Below are 17,551 nucleotides of genomic sequence, written 5' to 3' on the forward strand. Positions count from 1 at the left end.
AGGAGTCACCAGATTCTAAAAACCAAAAGGATAATTTTGTTTTTACTCCAAGTAAGATGGGAAGTCATGAGAAAGAACATGTTCTCATATCAGGTTCACTGTGGCTGCTGTGTTGAGAACAGACCTCAGTGGGGGAAGGCAAAGGTTGAAACTGAGGGGCTAATTACAATGTTAGTGCAATAAAAAAAAAGGTGAGATACGATTATGGCTCAGATTATGGCTCAAGGTGGAAGTTGTGGAAATGTTGCAAAGGTGTATGTTTCTGGATATACACATTGAAGGGCAATGGTATTGAAGACTGACTGGATGTGAAGTGAGAGAGAGAGGAAGGCTATAGAAGCAGGATTTAGATGAGGCAAATTCAGGAGTGTGATTTTAGACACAAATTTGAAATGCCTATTACAAGTTCAAGTGGATATGTTTCCTAGGCATCTGAATATATCATTTTGGAGTGAGGGAATGAGCCTAGGAAGAAGATCTAAATTTAGGAGTTGCCAGTATAGAGACTTGGGTTTGATCCCTGGGTCGGGAAGATGCCCTGAAGTAGGAAATGGCAACCCACTCCAGTATTTTTGCCTGAAAATTGGACAGAGGAGCCTAGCAGGTTATAGTCCTTGGGGTCGCAGAGTCGGACATGAGTGAGCATGTGAGCAGTGTAGAGATGGTATTGAAGGTCTTGACACTGAAAAAGATCACCGTATTCTATATGCCTCCTGCCACACATGGCCCCCACTTCACTGGTATCCCTAACTCCAAATACTCCCTTTGCAGATCTGAGGCCATACAGTCTGGCAGAAGAGGGCTGTGGCTCCCTTGGCTTTTTAGCACATTCCCATCCATTTGTTTAAAGTTTGCAGTGCTTCATGCTCTGAGCTCACAGGGCAGAGACACAGTTTCAATTAGAGGTTTTCACATGAGGCCAACTAATGTTAGTCATGTCCATATAGACTGGAAAAAAAAAAAATCCCACCTAAACAGAAAAGAAAAATCAATAAAAACTATTTAAAAGTTTTCAAGGAGAAATTCTGTAAGGACTTGTTGGCTAAAGCTGCCTGAAAGGTTAGACAGACATACAAAATGAACACAGAGAGGACAAAGTGCTCAGTATACGTTAATACCCTAAAGTATTTCTATTGTCGGTAAAGGTAAAGATCCTTTATGAGACTTCCTTTGCCTCAGTCCTTCATGAACACCCCCAGAAGACGCTAGAAGTGACTTAACAAGTCTGGGGAGGTGGCCGTTGGGAAAGAACTGTTGGTAGCTGGCAATACTTCATTCTAGGGAGGTGGTGGCAACAACTCCCTAGGCAGCAGACATCATGGATTTTCCTCCCTCGGGGTACCAGAGGTCCCCTCCGTTTCTGGTCTGGGTCCCTTAGAGACAAAGAACTGCATTCTCTCCCATACAAGTGTGGGGTTGCTGGGGAGCACAGGGATAGAGGGGTTAGAATTCTATGCCCAGGAAACACCCACAAGCTCAAACAGGAACCTGCATCCTAACTCTGGTCCAGGCGGCGCGCGGGGCCGCGGGGCCCCTCCAGTGAGGGCCAGGCCTGTTGCCAACGTGCCCGGGAAAGGGTTCGCTCAGCGCAGGCTGGGTACATGGAGCACTCGATACACTTCCACGGAGGGCGCATCTGCCTCCCAAAGCCCCCTTCCTTCCTCTCAACTCCACTCTCTCGTGCTTCTCTCTCTCCCGGAGCCTCAGCATTCGCCTACAGCCCGTCGCCGCCCTCGCCCTTTCTTCCCTCCTCCGGACCCTCCCCCGGCTCGCCCCTCCTCCGGCAGCCCACCTTCACCCCGCCGCTCCGCGGGTTCCTCGGTCCTCGCCCCTTATTCCCGGCCTCCCCTCGCCGGCCCCCCGCGCCCGGGGCCCCCGCGGCCCCCTGCCCGCCCTCCTCCAGGCGACAGCGGCCCCTTTCACAATAGCGCGGCCCGCCTCCCTCTTCTCCGCTCCCGGTTCACTCCCGCCTGCTTTTCTCCCGGCGCATGCGCCCTCCGGTCGGCGGCGGCTGCGGCTGTGGCGGCTCCGAGCGGCTCCGTTTTTTTAAAGGGAAACGCTGAGGCGTCGGGGGTGACTGTGGGGGAGGGGGACCCCGAGTCCGGAGACCCCCGGGTGAGGCGACAGACCCTCTCCCGTAGTAGGAGGGCTTTGGGCGGACCCATCCCTCCCACCCCCTCCTGAGGAGGAGGGGGGGGAAAATGGAGGCTCGGGGCGGCTGAGGCGAGCTCCGGGGCGGGGGGCCGGGGCGGGGAAGGGGGGTGTGGGGTGGGGAGACGAGGCGGGCCCGGCCGGGCCAGGGGGGGCCGAAGCGAGCTCCGGGGATGAGCTCGGGGGCGGCTGGGTGCGAGCTTCTGCCTCTGAGGCGAAGGCGGCGGCGGCGGCAGCAGAGGCGGCGGCGAGGCCCCCATGGGCCGGCGGCGGGCCTCAGCCGCGGCCTCCACTTCTCCGCAAGCCGGCGGGATGGCGCCCGGGCCCCGGAGGAGCCGCGCTAGCCGAGGCCTGCTGCCGCGCTGCTGAGGCGAGCCCGCCAAACTCCCCTCCCCCTCCTCCGTCCTCGACCCCCCGCACCTCACCCCTTCCCCACCCCCTCCTCCGTCTCGGTCCCCGACGCTGCTCCGGACCACTATGACCATGAGATCCGCAGTGTTCAAGGCGGCCGCGGCCCCTGCCGGCGGCAACCCTGAGCAGCGACTGGACTACGAGCGGGCTGCGGCGCTGGGCGGGCCCGAGGACGAACCTGGGGCGGCCGAAGCCCACTTCCTCCCCCGGCACCGTAAGCTCAAGGAGCCGGGGCCCCCGCTGGCCTCCTCCCAGGGCGGGAGCCCCGCGCCCTCACCGGCCGGCTGCGGCGGCAAGGGCCGGGGCTTGTTACTCCCGGCCGGGGCGGCCCCCGGGCAGCAGGAAGAGAGCTGGGGCGGCTCGGTGCCCTTGCCCTGTCCACCCCCGGCCACCAAACAAGCTGGCATTGGGGGGGAGCCAGCGGCAGCCGGAGCCGGCTGCAGTCCCCGACCCAAGTATCAGGCGGTGCTGCCCATTCAGACGGGCTCTCTCGTGGCGGCGGCCAAAGAGCCTACGCCCTGGGCTGGGGATAAGGGTGGGGCGGCTCCCCCAGCTGCCACCGCCTCGGACCCGGCGGGACCCCCACCACTACCTCTGCCCGGGCCGCCACCCCTCGCGCCCACCGCCGCCGCCGGGACCCTGGCGGCCAGCGAGGGCCGATGGAAGAGTATGAGGAAGAGCCCTCTCGGAGGTGGCGGCGGCTCTGGAGCTTCCAGTCAGGCCGCCTGCCTCAAACAGATCCTTCTGCTGCAATTGGACCTCATCGAACAGCAGCAGCAGCAGCTGCAAGCCAAGGAAAAGGAGATCGAGGAGCTGAAGTCAGAGAGAGACACGGTACGGGAAGGGTTAATCTGCGTTCGGGACGAGGAGCGAGTTGTGCGCATGCTCGGGGGAAGGGGGCTGTAGGAGGTTAAGGTATCCCTGAGTTAGGGGTAAGGAGGTCGGCCACCAGCAAAGGAGTCTTCTCAGTTGCTGGGTCCTTGGGAGCCAGGCTCACAGACACGTTGGGTTTGAGGGAAGGGTTAAAGGGCAACCTCCCAGGAGGAGGGGGAGGGGAAGTTTCAGGTGCCAAAGGGTTAATTTAAAATGACAGCCCCAGACTTGTGGGAAAGACGTTGAGTGGGAAAGACCTGATTTGTGAGGGGTTGAAAAATGAAAAGGTGGGATGCATATGTGGTTGCTTTATGGAAGGAGTTAAAGAGCTTTGCGTTAGAAATGCATTCTGGAGGAGAGGGCCATAGCAGCTGTTGCTCTAAGCACTGCTGTAGCATCTTTATCTAGATAGAGTAGTAGACCTTTTCATTGGCAGAGGGGTTGGGGTGACTCACAGTGGAATCCTGTTTTAGCTTTTTAAAATGATATTAGGAGAATCATCACCTTTGATTTCAGGGGTTTTTTTGTTTGTTTTAATAGGAATCTGAGTTATAAAACATGACTTACTGACCAGCTCCCTTGTATAAGCATGGTGTTTAGAAACTGGAAGGGTTTTAAGGCATCAGGGGAAATTAAGCTTATTAAATGTATTAAGTAGACCAAAATTTTTCCCCCTATATTAGAATCTTAAGATGTAGGGAAGTCATTTATTATTTCTTTGTACTTCTGAGGAGCATGACTATATGGGCTTGTTTTATTTTATTTTATTACCCTTGTAGCAGTAGTTAAGGGCACCTGATGTGTTAAAACATACTCCAGATATCAGGAAAGCTGTGGTGGTGGGATATTATAGTGCTAGCATACCTTACAGCTGCCTAAAAATAAACATGGTTTCTACAATTGTTGTGTTCAGGCTGCAGCAGTCTCTGTCTCTCCTCTCTCTCCCTCCCTCTCTCTCTCTGGCGTTGTGTGCGCCAAGGGCTGAGCAAGGGAGCAGAGGGCTATTCATTTTGTTTGCTTTCCAAATGAATCTCTTCAGGCAGCAACTGTTTTATTAGAGAATGCATTCTGCAAGGTGGGATGGGAGCTGGGGCCGGTCTCATTAAAATATTTCATGGTGTTGATTTGTGGAAGTTACTCAATATGGAGGTGGCACTGCTCAGCTACTGTACTGCAGTCTAGGGGTGTGATGGTACTGTAATTACAACACATCATGTCCTGACTTGGGGGGGGGAAGTCGGGAGAGGACGACCAGTGAAGGAGAAGAAATCAAGGAAATGTCATCCACAAACAAACATGCTTAAGTAACGTTAAAGCTGTGAATCAAAACAGGAGATGAAATGAGAGTGTGGCGGACAGGGGGCTCTCTGCTGATTGTGGTTTCTGCTCAGTTCCTGAGGTAATGGCCCTTTTGCAGATTTTCCTAGGCAGGAAAAGTGGGGTGAGTTAAGGATAGAGTGTCAGTCTGAACTTGGCATTCACTGCCTCTGTTGTGTATTGCAGTCTTAGTGTTGCTTAAGCTTGTTTCTCTTATTCCAGTTGTTATTTGGCCTCATGAGATCTGTGCAGCTAAGTGGATATAATGAAGTCAACATTAATATCACTGTCTAACCCAAATAAAATTCTTGTTATAGAGTATAAGTAGCACAGTTGGCATCTTTTCTCAGAACATTTTAATGTGAAATTTTCAATGATGATAGACTTCCATTTTGTGTTTGATCATGTGGTCCTCCCTTTAATTATTAGAGTCAAAAGACTTTTCAATATTTAAATAAATAGGTGTAAGTTTTTCTGTTATCTCAAATGCAAAGCAATATGCGTATTTGATGATTGATGGGACTTATGGGTACTGGTTCTTTTTATAAGTTTTCCAAATTGAGTGTTCACATTTTAGGTGGCACCTCCCCACCCTACCGTACCCCCTTTCAAATAACATTGCAATCCCTAGCAGCACTGTGATTGTGTGAGCTTTTAATTCTGTCTCAATGTACTGTCTGCACTTTGCCCTTGTGTGTAGCATTTTTGAGTGGAAGTAGAGAGGATAGTGTTTGGAGAACTTCAGGGCCTCCTAAAAGAACATTAAGGTTAATTCTGGAAACTCCCAAACTGACTTGGAGCCACATGTTAGCAGTAGCAGAGACCATGCCATTTAAAAGGCATGTTGTGGCCTCTCCCGGTGAAGAGGATTTTTTTCAGAAGAATGAACTACAGATTCCCCATGTCCTTCCCCAACTACATTAGCGCCAATTAACCAGTGCACCTTGTCTTCTCTATTGTGATTAAGAAAATCTATTCAGATTATGTCTGCCTGTTAAAAATAAGTTGAATTGTTGTGGTTCATGGAAAGAGGCAGAAGACCAGACTGATTCCAGAATGGGGATAAGTACCTGTGTTTAATTTTTCTGTTTTTTAAGTCTGCATTTTGCCACTCTCTTTTTTAGCTCCTTGCTCGGATTGAACGTATGGAAAGGCGGATGCAGCTGGTAAAGAAGGATAACGAGAAAGAAAGGCACAAGCTGTTTCAGGGCTATGAAACTGAAGAAAGAGAGGAAACGGAGCTATCGGAGAAAATTAAACTGGAGTGCCAGCCGGAGCTTTCTGAGACACCCCAGACTCTGCCTCCCAAGCCTTTCTCCTGTGGGCGGAGTGGAAAGGGACACAAAAGGTGTGCTGATAACTTTGTTACACTGTCTGGACTTGAGGTCACTTGTTTGCAGTGACTGAGAGTAAGGGATGAGGACTTATGAATTAGTTTTAATACAACTGTATCTTGAATCACAAGGTCTTCTGCACTGAGAAACTGAAACATCCTTGTGTGGGCTATAAAAGTCTGTTAGGAACATTTTGGCCACAGTAATAATTACAGAATGCAGTATACATCATAAAGAGAATGGGCGGCAAATGTGACAGCTGAATTTCTTAAAACTATAGCCCTTCACTTCAAGTTAGGAAGTATTAAATTACTTCATTGCGTTAGACACTGGTAGATGTTAAAAATGTAAGCTCTAACTGTCCTTGGACTCGAAGAGATTAGTCTAGCTATAAGGATAGTATACATTTTGAAAACTCAGAATTCAATATGCAGATGGACAACAGTGATACAGACTATTAAGAGATTAATTATTGTGCGTTAGAATAGTGAAAGTTTAAGGAGGAAATGGATCTTGAAAAAGTATAGAACTTAGGTTGGTAAAAAAGGAAAGGAGATGACATTCTTGAAGTGTGCGTGTGTGTGTGTGTGTGTGTGTAGACTGGTGGGAGAAAGAGAATCAGAAGATAGCAAGAAAAAATGGTTGTAATTAACATGGTATAGGAATAGGGGGGTGGGATAAGACTGGCATCTGGTTGACAGGAGTGAAATAGACCACAGAGTAGAGGCATCTGATGTTAGCTAAAGGATCTGGAATAAAATAGGAACCTTTTTAGATTTAGTAGTAAATAGAATAGTAGTAGAGGTGCTTAAGCATGGAAACTCACTTGTTCAACAAACGTTTACTAAAGGCTTATTATACATACTGTTAAGCATGAGGCTGTTCCTGCTCATGACAGCCAAGTGAACCCAGATATTTAGATACTTGAATACTGGTCATTTTGGAGCAAGCTAGTTCTCTTGCCCGAAAATGTAATCAAATCAGATTTTATTCAAGAGTCAATAAAATTCTATAATGTTTTCTTCCCTATCTAATAGGAAATCCCCATTTGGAAGTACAGAAAGAAAGATTCCTGTTAAAAAGCTGGCTCCTGAATTTTCAAAAGTCAAAACAAAAACTCCTAAGCACTCTCCTGTTAAAGAGGAACCCTGTGGTTCCTTATCTGAAACTGTTTGTAAACGTGAATTGAGGAGCCAAGAAACTCCAGAAAAGCCCCGGTCTTCAGTGGACACCCCGCCAAGACTCTCAACTCCCCAGAAGGGACCCAGCATCCATCCCAAGGAGAAAGCCTTCTCAAGTGAGATAGAAGATTTGCCGTACCTTTCCACCACAGAAATGTATTTGTGTCGTTGGCACCAGCCTCCCCCATCACCGTTACCATTACGGGAATCCTCTCCAAAGAAGGAGGAGACTGTAGCAAGTAAGGCATAGAGAACACTTGCTCTTATACCCTAGTGGTGGCGGTCAAGCTAACAAGTGTGAAAATGCCTTTGGCATTTTTAAAAAAGTGCAATCAATAAAGCAGAGTTCTGTCAAGAATGAGTAAGTTAACAGCCAGAGACAGACACTGTGCAGGCATTGCAAATAGATGGAATTACAGCAAAATGTGCTCAATGTATTTGCCTGCTTACAACACTGGGAGATGTGTTTGCCAGTAAGTTGCTCATCACAAGAGCACCAGACTTGGGGGTGTAATCTCCGGCAACTTGCATGCCCTCTGAAAGAAGGGTTTTCTGTGCTGTGAAATGCATAGAACTTATACTTTGCCATGCACGACTGTTCCTGCAATTGATACTGTGTGAAACCTGGGAGGGTGGTCTTTGGGTGTTCTCAGGGGCCAATGGTAATTTTTGGGCTGGGGAGCCAGCTTGGGGTGGGGAATTTCACCTGGGCCTCCGCTCTTTAACTATATAAACATTTATCTGTATCTCTGTGTCCCGGTCTGGGGGGCAGGAGGAATCTGCCAAAGACCAACAGTCTTACTATATCTCACTATACTTCACAAAGGTTCTAAATGTGAAGAGTTTACTTGGATTGCAGTAGCCCATTGGTTGTTCATATATTTAAATAAAATGGTCTACAAACTATTTTTCAAACAATAAGGACTATCTTGGGATATCTGAGCTGCTTGGGATGGGTGTGGGGTATGGGACCTTGGTCTTCATTCCCTTTTTGTTCTTCATGGCTTCCATACAGAGATGCTTCCCTATCTCCTACATCAACCAGTAACTGGAATGTGCCTTCAATCGTGTAATGTTAGTCTATGACAGTCACTGTGGGTGCTCCGGGGTGATGGTGGGGAAGCCTTCTTGGATAGAGTCACAGTCCTGAGTTTCTACTGATGTGTCTTGCCCTCGTAGGGCTGGGTATGGGAATCCATTCCAATAAGACAAGAGCATTCTCCAGGCTTTTGTTTGGCTGTTCTGGTGACAAAATCAAGTGGGGAAGATAGATTACTCTTCTTCATTATCTAAAATTCATTAGGCCTTACATTTGAGTACATAGATAGACCAGGACCCTGATCTAGGTTCAGGTTTTTGTTGGTTCAGTCAGTTGAACAGGTTCATCCTTAATGGTTAACCTTCTTGCTGCCATGGCAATGCTGTGTAACAAGAGAAACCGTGAAGCAATTTCCCATCCGGGATTGAGAAATGGCTTGGTCCGGAGCTGTTCTGTGTGACTGGCTGTTTTTGAAAACCCTTTCTGCCGTAGTACAGAAAATTCCAAACACCTCTGATATTGTGGGTCTAGCAGTACAGACAGAGTCTGATTGGGGGGATCCCAGTCCTTTGAGGAGCCTGAGTTGTGAATAAATGTGTGAATCCTTATTCTGGATGCCCCTATTTCAAGAGGAAGTCTCAATGGCTTGTTCTAAGGAAGCCAAAGTCTTTGTGCATGTTGTTCAGGCTGGACCAGCAAGGTAGTTTGTTTGGAGGGAGGAGGGAGCTGTTTAAGAAGACTACATGTGTAAGTTTTGAGAACACTGATCTTTTATTTGAAAAATAGGGTCAACTTTTACTCACCTGCCATGTTCTGAGTTTAAGGTTTGATATCCTTGGCCATCAACTGTTGCAGGGAAACCACCCTAAATAATGAAGAAAAGAAGTCGTCTCAGTGTAAAAAAAAAAAAAGTGGTGGGCTTATTTTCTTTTCTTTTGTCTGTTGTTCCCTCTTCCCCTCCCCCGAGAGAAATTCTCAAAAGAGCAACTCAAAAAAAACAAAATGGCTTCCTAGTGAGAGCATCAGTGATGATCCTTTCCTCCATTTTGGGTATGGGCTTTTTTTCTTTTTACACTGAGATGATTCTTCTTTCCTGCATTATTTAGGGTGTCTGATGCCATCAAGTGTTGCAGGAGAAACTTCAGTCTTGGCTGGTGAGTAGAATAGGAATTATATTGACTGGGCCTGGGGTGGGGGCTGGTGGGATGGTGGATGGTTGGGAGTTGTATCCCCCATCAGTTGGATGGGGGAGAGTGAGATTCTTTGGTATGTGATTACACTGTAGACTTCAAAATGACTACAAATTTCAGTTGTTTTTCAGGAACTGCAATAGCATCCATTATATGAATTGTCAGGTATTGGTTTAGGGTTTTTTGTGATCCTGTGTTTGGCAGACTGCAATGGCATTTTAGGTTCTTTCAATACCATAGCGAGGACACTGAATATGGCTTCAGGTGAGGCCATAGAATGGATTCCTATCACTTGGTAACTTTGTCTTATCTGGGGAAAGACTTCTTGTCCTAGTGAATAGTAGGTTGTGTGACCTTGGATTTAAGGGTGGTTCCACCCCTCCTCCCTTTCTTTTTCTTTTTTTTTTTCTTTCCAGTTCCTTCTTGGAGGGACCACTCAGTAGAGCCTCTAAGGGACCCAAATCCTTCAGACCTTTTGGAGGTAGGTACCCAAGACCTGTCAGTAGGAGGGAGTGAGAGATAGCTAGAAATGGGGGTATAACTTGAATATGTCATCATAACTGTATGGATGGGTTAAATAGAATTCTGAAGCCAGAAGGTAACTTGAGAGATTATCAAGTCCAACTCCTTTGTTGTATAGATGAAAAAACTGAGATCTAAAATGGCTAAGTGATTTATTAAAAAATAAGTAGCTAGTGAATATTCAAAACAGAGCTAGGTTTCATGCTAAGTAGAAAAGTTAGGCATGTACCCCTCAGAAACAGAATTGTATATTCCAAGCTCATTTGCCTTTTGAAAGCTTGATACTTACTTTAAACTCATACCCTTATAAAGTATAGCGGTAGGGAGGGTTTGTGGCAGTCTGAAGGGTTGTTTCAGTTTTATGTGACTTTCACTTTGGAAAGTTATAGAAATGATTTTGAAATACGGAGATTCTACAAGGGTAGGAGTGGGGATAGGAGTATGTGTTTCGTTGATTTTTGTTACCAGGAGTTTCCCATGATACCCATAGAACTCACAGACTTAGGTGAAAGAGTTTTTATTCCTGGAAGCTGGAAATGAGAATACATGTCACATGGTGATAAATAACTTATCAGCTGCTATTCTTTACACAGAACCTGGATGACAGTGTGTTTTCAAAGAGGCATGCAAAACTGGAGCTGGATGAGAAGAGAAGGAAAAGGTGAGGCTAGAGATGTTCACTGTGGGAACAGTTGAGCCTATAGGACTGTGACATCTCATCCCTGCTGAGGGGAGCCCAGGAGCTCTTAATACTTTTAAATTACTGACTTCCTAACACAGTTTTGAAGTGGTTATTGTTAAAGATGTTTGGCCTCTTTTTCTTGTGGGGAACACTAACACATGATCCAGACTGCTAGACCTAAACAGCTCTTCCCTAATCAAGCAGACAGTTTTCTTTACCCCCTACTTCCCCGCCCCCCCATCCCCTCATCTAGAAGTCTCAGCCAGGATCTCCCTAGCATCTGGATTATATGAGTTGCCTTTATAGAGCAGGTTTTCAGTAATATTGGGTTTGTTTGTTTTCTTTGTCTGGTTTGTTTTTCCCAGATGGGATATTCAGAGGATCAGGGAACAAAGAATTTTACAGCGACTGCAGCTCAGAATGTATAAAAAGAAAGGAATTCAGGAATCTGAGCCCGAGGTTACCTCATTTTTCCCTGAGCCAGATGATGGTAAGTTTTGTTTATCTAAGAGAGTAAGTTTCTCGGAGAAGAAAAAGGGTACAAGGCCCAGGATACAGCTTGCTCTGAATGAATGTGGTATTTTGGAAGAGGTATAGTTGCTAGATATCTTCCATCTATGTCACTAACAAGGTCCCATCTGGCTTTCTTCCATAGTTGAAAGTTTGATGATTACCCCCTTCTTGCCTGTTGTAGCATTCGGACGACCGTTACCAAAACTAACTCCACAGTAAGTATAAAGTTTTTTTCGCTCTTCTCAGGTGGCTTGCACTTCACTTCGCTTTCAGTCTTCATGAAAGCTTCAGTATAAGCTGGAATAGTTGGCTTAGGGATAGCCATGGTTCTTTGACAAGTGAGGCTGCCTGGGCCACTAGCTTTTGCAATGAGAAGATTCCCAAGCCAGCAATTAGGAGGATTGCTTTTTGATTTAGAAATAGATTATTCAATCACTTTAATAGCACACCGTTGCTCTGACTTTGAGGCAAGAAAGACACTCCAAACTTGGGACTTGGGAGTCAGGGCTAGGAATGGTGAAGGATATACCATCTCTTTGACAGTCTCATGTCCATACCGAATTTCTTCTAGTCTTGCAGGTTGATTTCCTTATTCTTTTTTTGCCAGGAATTTTGAGCTGCCCTGGTTGGATGAGCGTAGCCGATGCAGGTTGGAGATCCAGAAGAAGCAAACACCTCATCGGACGTGTAGGAAATAGCTGTGCTGGCAAGAACCTTCTGTCTTCAGATAGTTGTAGCATGCCATTCCCAGGGAGTGGCAGAGACCTGTATATGTGACCTATGTCCTTATGTATGTTACCATTTGCTGAAAATGCCCTTCCATACTCCCCTGATCTTGGTTTTGTTTTCATCACTCTGATTTCACAAAAACTCTTTCATTGGGCTAATTGTGAATTGTGGAGGGTGATTGGGATTTCTTTTCCCTTTTTGGGGAAATGAGTTCTCAACTTAAATCTATAGGATGGCAGACTTGGAAGCTTCAGGGGTCTGCTTCTTTACATTTGCCTATGTTAAAGGGGTAAAAGGGCTCTCTTCATTAGACTTGTGGAAGATGAAGCAACCCCTGCCTTTAGAGTTGTGCCTGCATGGCACTCTTCTCGCCCCGTATACCCTTCCTTATAGTATGGGTATAGTGGTTTTTACCCTAAAACAAAACAAAATTTCACCAGGAGCTTAAGGACCAGATGAGGAATAACAAGTGACATGATGAAGCAAGTCATCTTCACAGGGTAGAAAAGATAATGGAGAGTTGGTTGATAAATATCTGAAAACACAGTTGTCTTAAAACTGTTTTGTGATACAGCCATGTGGGAAGGGATGTTTGGCTGTGATTATTTTCTTAAGTTAATGGGTAACTGAATTTCTTTCCCCACCCCTCAAGAATAAAATCTTCTGAAGAGAGAAAGAGGATGGTTAGTCTGGGGCCAGTTATGGCTCTAAACAAAAGCAGTTGGTGTTTGGGAATGGCATGCCAGATCCTGTACAGATGTCTTTGTGTCACATCACCTCTTGAGTATTCCTTAGTTGGGTTTTATCCTTTTAGCTGAGCTCTTGGTGGTGGGTTAGAGATTTAGGGAGGGTGGGGATGTATGTGGAAATATGTGCTTCCTCTGGCTGGCAAATGTCTACATTTTGAAACAAACAGATGTACCTAATGAGCTTCTCCAGTTCATTTTGTAATAATAGATTTGTATGTGTACCATCTTGGTTCCCCCCTCCCAACCCTCACCTCCCCCATTTTGTTAAAAAATTTCAGGACAGCACTCCAGGCCACTTTGGTCTCAGTGTAAGATCCCTGTAACTATCTGGAAGGAAAATAGAGCCAAGACCTCTGGTCTTAAATATATAGGAATTGCCTTTCTTTAGTCTTCAGGACTATTGTATGAAAACAAATAGGGGTCTAATCTCCTAGAAGGTAGGGGCTTTTATCCTTGAAGAGAATATGTCCCCAGATTATTAGCACTTTTAGAGGAGAAGCCAAGGTATGTAGGGTGTGTGGCCGGCCCGACAGTGGAGCATGAGAGAATGGGATACCATTGTGGGAAGGGAAGAAAAAAGTTCCTCAGGGGCCTCCCACTGCTAAAGCTTTTTGTGAGATGTTGGTCTGTGCTCCCTGAGTTTGACTTTTAAAGGAATTACTCGGGCAGCACATGTAGTATTCTTGGATGATCTTGCTGCTCTTATTTCTCCTTTGTGTGTGTGTGTGGCTATGGGTTTTCATTTGTAACTCCATCTGCTTAGGAGAGTGGGCTCTCCACAAGGGAACCTGCTGTGAACTTCTTTGCAGCAAGAATGTAGAGAGAAATAGGACTTATTCCACTAGGGGCTCTCATCTCACACCTTAAGGAGAGGAAGGAGATTTCTAGAAAAACTAGGCCAGATTTTCTTTGTTCTCCATCATTTTAATATGGCAAACTGTTTGGCTTTCCTACTCTGACCTATGTTATGTTCCTTTAAAATGTGCCCAAGAAGAAAAAAGACCAGTCAGTGTCTCCTTATTTTATTCCTTGATTCCTCTCAGTTTCTTAATTTTCAGCATTTGTTGGATTCCTTTGGATATGGGTTAGCAGATTTCACCTTTGTTTGTTCCTACCCAAGGGACTTCCCAGATTCTGAACTCAAGTTAGATGAAGAGGAATCCATGAGGTGCTATTTGCCCAGACTTACGTGGATTCTAATTTTCTTGGTTTTCCCTCTACCTAGTATCTATTTTATTGCCCCCTCTTCTAGATCAATTCTCCTTTGATTTGGATATGTTGAAGTTTTTTCGAGGAGGTTGGAGAGTAGATGAGCAAAGTTCCAAGAGCAAAAAGACAGTGTGTCAGAGTGTGGGGGGAAATTAGTCTTGTTTTTTCCCTACATGGGATACAACACTGTGAAATTCAATCTTCAAGTGAAGGCCCTGCCGTTCTCCTAAAACATAGTTCTTTGTTTCTTTCTTTAACAAAGTTTAAGCTAGTGTTAATAAATTAAAAAAAAGAAATTGCTTGTCTGTCTACTTCAGCTTTGTTTTATGCCCATTTCATATTGTTGTCTGTGTTGTAATTCATACTTTTGATACCATTTCTGATGTGTAAAATTGGTTGTCTTGTAAATATCTTATAAAGAGTTCAACTGTAAATAAACTATTGTGGCTGTTAATTTTTGAACTTCTGCTTCAATTTATTAGATTTATTGGGAAGCATTAAACAATTTTGCTTGGATATTTTAAAGGACTAGAAAAAGATATCCACTTTCACAAAATAGAAAAACACCATTTTCCCTTTTATATGAGATACTAACTTCCATTTGTGTATGTACACAATGTATGTTCCACCTCTCTTTGTCCTGGGTTCTTCCTTACAGATAATGGGCAGTTAAAAAAAATAAGAGATGATAGGATGCTTGGTGCCTAGTGTCTAATTAATAAAACCTCAGTTGGAAGGACCTTATAGGTCATGTAGTCTGACCCAAGTACACGATTTCCCTCTGACAACATTCCAGACAAATGAAATCCAGCTTCTTCTCTAACACTTTCATTTTCTCCTGTCCAGTTTTTCCTAAATGTTAGAGAATTCTTCTTGTTGACAAAATCTAACTTCTTGTAACTTGAGCCCACTGGTTCTTGCTTTGCTTTCCAGGGTGACCAAAAAAAAAAAAAAAATCAATTCCTCCTTTCCTCATCAGATCAGATCAGATCAGTTGCTCAGTGGTGTCCGACTCTTTGCGACCCCATGAATCGCAGCACGCCAGGCCTCCCTGCCCATCACCAACTCCCGGAGTTCACTCAGACTCACGTCCATCGTCAGTGATGCCATCCAGCCATCTCATCCTCTGTCGTCCCCTTCTCCTCTTGCCCCCAATCCCTCCCAGCATCAGAGTCTTTTCCAGTGAGTCAACTCTTTGCATGAGGTGGCCAAAGTACTGGAGTTTCAGCTTCAGCATCAGTCCTTCTAAAGAAATCCCAGGGCTGATCTCCTTCAGAATGGACTGGTTAGATCTCGTTGCAGTCCAAGGGACTCTCAAGAGTCTTATCCAACACCACAGTTCAAAAGCATCAATTCTTCGGCGCTCAGCCTTCTTCACAGTTCAACTCTCACATCCATACATGACCACTGGAAAAACCATAGCCTTGACTAGACGAACCTTTGTCGGCAAAGTAATGTCTCTGCTTTTGAATATGCTATCTAGGTTGGTCATAACTTTCCTTCCAAGGAGTAAGCATCTTAATTTCATGGCTGCAGTCACCATCTGCAGTGATTTTGGAGCCCAGAAAAATAAAGTCTGACACTGTTTCCACTGTTTCCCCCTCTATTTCCCATGAAGTGGTGGGACAGGATGCCATGATCTTCGTTTTCTGAATGTTGAGCTTTAAGCCAACTTTTTCACTCTCCACTTTCACTTTCATCAAGAGGCTTTTTAGTTGCTCTTCACTTTCTGCCATAAGGGTGATGTCATCTGCATATCTGAGGTTATTGATATTTCTCCCCGCAATCTTGATTCCAGCTTGTGTTTCTTCCAGTCCAGCGTTTTTCATGATGTATTCTGCATATAAGTTAAATAAACAGGGTGACAACATACAGCCTTGATGTACTCCTCAAGTCTGTTGTTCCATGTCCAGTTCTAACTGTTGCTTCCTGACCTGCATACAAATTTCTCAAGAGGCAGATCAGGTAGTCTGTATTCCCATCTCTTTCAGAATTTTCCACAGTTTATTGTGATCCACAATCAAAGTCAAAAGTGCCAAAGTCAAAGGCTTTGGCATAGTCAATAAAGCAGAAATAGATGTTTTTCTGGAACTCTCTTGCTTTTTCCATGATCCAGCCGATGTTGGCAATTTGATCTCTGGTTCCTCTGCCTTTTCTAAAACCAGCTTGAACATCAGGAAGTTCATGGGAAATAGATGGGGAAACAGTGGAAACAGTGTCAGACTTTATTTTTCTGGGCTCCAAAATCACTGCAGATGGTGACTGCAGCCATGAAATTAAAAGACACTTACTCCTTGGAAGGAAAGTTATGACCAACCTAGATAGCATATTCAAAAGCAGAGACATTACTTTGCCAACAAAGGTTCGTCTAGTCAAGGCTATGGTTTTTCCAGTGGTCATGTATGGATGTGAGAGTTGGACTGTGAAGAAGGCTGAGCGCCGAAGAATTGATGCTTTTGAACTGTGGTGTTGGATAAGACTCTTGAGAGTCCCTTGGACTGCAACGAGATCTAACCAGTCCATTCTGAAGGAGATCAGCCCTGGGATTTCTTTAGAAGGACTGATGCTGAAGCTGAAACTCCAGTACTTTGGCCACCTCATGCGAAGAGTTGACTCATTGGAAAAGACTCTGATGCTGGGAGGGATTGGGGGCAAGAGGAGAAGGGGACGACAGAGGATGAGATGACTGGATGGCATCACTGACTCGATGGACGTGAGTCTGAGTGAACTCCGGGAGTTGGTGATGGGCAGGGAGGCCTGGCGTGCTGCGATTCATGGGGTCGCAAAGAGTCGGACACCACTGAGCAACTGATCTGATCTGATCTGATGATTATCTCTAAGTCGGTTCTAAAATTTTAGTAAGATTACCATCTGGCTCAGACGGTAAAGAATCCGCCTGCAATGTGGGAGACCTGGGTTCGATTCCTGGGTTGGGAAGATACCCTGTAGGAGGGCATGGCAACCCGTTCGCGTATTCTTGCTTAGAGAATCCCCATGGACACAGGAGCCATATTGGCTACAGTCCATCGGGCCGCAAAGAATAGGACATGACTGAGCGACTAAGCACATCGTATTAGCCTGCACTTTGAGGGAGTTGATGGCTGGGGTGGGAAGACACATGAAGGGGGAAGAAATGAGAATACAGGGGAAACACTGTAGTGGTGCAACACTAAATCCTCGGGCTTCTCCTCCGCCCTTTAGCTTAAAATGGACTGATATAACAAATCTGAAGCAGCACAACGGCTTCAGAGGTTTCCCTTGATTCGTAATTTTTACTAAGCAAACGAATACAGTCAAACAATCTGCTTCAAACGTAGGTAGAAATGAGAGATGGAAAAAGAATATCATGAAACAACTCTAATGCCGCAGTGAAGCTGTGACAGGTCACCGCTATCCACCCAAGCCCAAGATGGCCGGGCAAGGACCGTAGCCGACTGCCCGCCCAAGAGCAACTCTCCTCGCCCGGGGCCCAACCGCCGGGAAGTCAGAGGCCTCACCACGCCCCTTCACATCACCGAATACGCAATCCCGCGCACCCGCAAACGTGCCGCAGCGTGCCAGCTCCGCCCCCAGCCCCTCCCCCCGAAAAGCGAGGCGACCAGCGCCGCAAGTGAAGCATGCTGGGACCAGCTCTCAAGCCTCCCGGCAGCC

The 17,551-nt window shown here is 46.0% G+C and overlaps 1 protein-coding gene across 2 annotated transcripts; it reads left to right on the forward strand.

Moving 5' to 3' along the window:
• The first annotated feature begins 2,289 nt into the window (after positions 1-2,289).
• MSL1 (MSL complex subunit 1) lies at positions 2,290-14,362 on the forward strand. 2 transcript variants are annotated; one of them, XM_027516712.1, is made up of 9 exons: positions 2,290-3,396; positions 5,877-6,100; positions 7,124-7,506; positions 9,413-9,460; positions 9,913-9,977; positions 10,612-10,679; positions 11,066-11,190; positions 11,356-11,428; positions 11,821-14,362. In XM_027516712.1, exons 1-9 carry the CDS (start codon positions 2,629-2,631, stop codon positions 11,909-11,911), a joined length of 1,845 nt encoding a protein of 614 aa, XP_027372513.1. In that variant the 5' UTR covers positions 2,290-2,628; the 3' UTR covers positions 11,912-14,362. The 2 variants fall into 2 exon arrangements, with proteins under 2 accessions (XP_027372513.1, XP_027372514.1); XM_027516713.1 differs by lacking the exon at positions 9,413-9,460 and having other exon boundaries at positions 2,317-3,396.
• Positions 14,363-17,551: the final 3,189 nt, after the last annotated feature.

This window comes from Bos indicus x Bos taurus, chromosome 19, assembly GCF_003369695.1.
Source record: "Bos indicus x Bos taurus breed Angus x Brahman F1 hybrid chromosome 19, Bos_hybrid_MaternalHap_v2.0, whole genome shotgun sequence".
Classification (NCBI taxonomy): Eukaryota; Metazoa; Chordata; class Mammalia; order Artiodactyla; family Bovidae; genus Bos; species Bos indicus x Bos taurus.